Source organism: Cicer arietinum, chromosome 7 (genome assembly GCF_000331145.2).
Source record: "Cicer arietinum cultivar CDC Frontier isolate Library 1 chromosome 7, Cicar.CDCFrontier_v2.0, whole genome shotgun sequence".
NCBI lineage: Eukaryota > Viridiplantae > Streptophyta > Magnoliopsida > Fabales > Fabaceae > Cicer > Cicer arietinum.
This window is the reverse complement of record NC_021166.2, coordinates 58,189,776-58,191,606: the sequence shown is the minus strand read 5'-3', so window position 1 is coordinate 58,191,606 and position 1,831 is coordinate 58,189,776. Positions and strand designations below refer to the sequence as shown.

The following is a 1,831-nucleotide window of genomic DNA, read 5'->3' as shown; positions in this document are numbered from 1 at the left end:
AGCTTGAGGGGAAGTATTAAATATAAGTTAGCCTTAGTAACATAATTAAGTTAAAGTTTGTTAGTTTTAGTTCTATTAGTATATATGTAAGTCTTGGGTCATATTCCCAAAATTAGGTTTTTCAATTCAAATAATTCTTCTTCTCTTAATTCAATATACTCTATTTCTATTACACATGCACAAATAATTTTGCTCCTAAACGTCATTGCTCAGTATAATTCAAAATATTAATTGTTTCAGAAAAAAAAATTATCACCATTGTTAATGATGCGACATTTGCAACTTTGCACAAAAAGGCATGAGAAGTGCCGCCTCATTAATTTTTAATTGAAACAACTGAAATAGACTCAACAACTTCCTTCGTATTTTATTGTTACTGTGTTACATTAGCATTCATATATGATACAACTTAGTTACTAGTATATAGTAATTTTAATTAAAAACAAAATTGGTCTAGAATATTCGATCAAACTTAATTTTCTTTTTTATTTTGCAAACCCAAATTGTTAAATATAGTTGAATAATTAAACCTAATTTACTTATGACATGTTTGAATTGGCACGTGACTTTATTTTTCTGCATCCTAATGACATTAATCTACAATATGTGTAACTTTTATGTGAATGTGAATGTCTGGTGCCGCATATCCAAACACTTGTTTAATTGGTTTATTAGTTGAAAACTTAAAATTACTCTAAGAACACTTATTAAAAACTTAAGAAACTTCACATTGCAGATCAATTTGGTGTGTTTTAATTAGAAAAAAAAAAAGTTAGGAGTCAGATAAATAGGAAAAAAGTTCAATTAAGTTATTGAGAAAAAAATTGAAAAAAATTGAAAAGGTAGAAAATAAAAATAAGTAATGGAAGGTACGAAATCAATATCGGTAACAAAAAAATATGAATTAAGGTAATGAATAAATAATTGCCATTTGCCGGCTTTTTACTTCTAATATGATTTTCATTGTGATATTTTAGTTTGTTAATATGATTCTAAAGGAAGTTGTGGTTGCAACTGATTATCAACTTACAACTAAACTGATTTTCAATGGGACTGCTGACCTTATGGGATAATCTTATTAATTTGGCTTTTTTTCTTCTTCTTTCTAGATTCAGCAATGAATAGGTAACACCCTAATTATCATAGACTATGGTCTAATGAGGAAGCCTCACAAATATTATTGGCCGTCTGATAAATAGAAAATGTTTTGTAGAGTATGATAAATGAGTATTGGCTTGTGAATTCAGTTATACCTAACTTTAACTATAGTTTAAGAGGGTTCATATATCACATAAGAAGAAGAGTATAGTATATGGTAGCACTTAACATCATGATCATGAAATGGCTACCCAATAATCTATATCAAACAAACACCTCTTCCCTCCTTCCTAATAATCTACCACTCTAACTTTTCTCTTTCTTTTTTCTATAACCAAAGTTAATCCTCTTCAATCTTCACTCTCTCATAATTTTCATTAATTAATTAATTCACACTTAATATTAAAACATAAAATGACAGACAAAAACCAAATCTACCCTCCACCACCCAAGTCCACCACCAACGGCACTGCCCCGTCGTTCCCGGCGACAAAACCGCAACTCTATGGGACCATTCGTCCGACCTACCGTGCTCAAAGCCACCACCGACATCGTAGCAACAACCGTAATTGGTGTTGCACCATTTGTTTTTGGCTTATTCTAATACTGATCTTCATCCTCCTCGTCCTTGGCCTCGCCGGCACCGCCGTCTACCTCCTCTACCATCCCCAACGTCCTTCCTTTTCCGTCAACTCACTCAAACTCACCTCCGACGAGTTTGACCTCACTCTTT

At 32.0% G+C, this 1,831-nt stretch overlaps 1 protein-coding gene across 1 annotated transcript in view; it reads left to right on the top strand.

Moving 5' to 3' along the window:
- Positions 1–1,512: 1,512 nt before the first annotated feature.
- LOC101508817 (NDR1/HIN1-like protein 2) overlaps positions 1,513–1,831 on the top strand; it is a 910-nt gene continuing 591 nt past the window's right edge. Inside the window, exon 1 of the mRNA XM_073363433.1 lies at positions 1,513–1,821. Within this exon, the coding sequence (XP_073219534.1) occupies positions 1,513–1,821 (309 nt within the window). The remainder of the gene's footprint in view (positions 1,822–1,831) is intronic.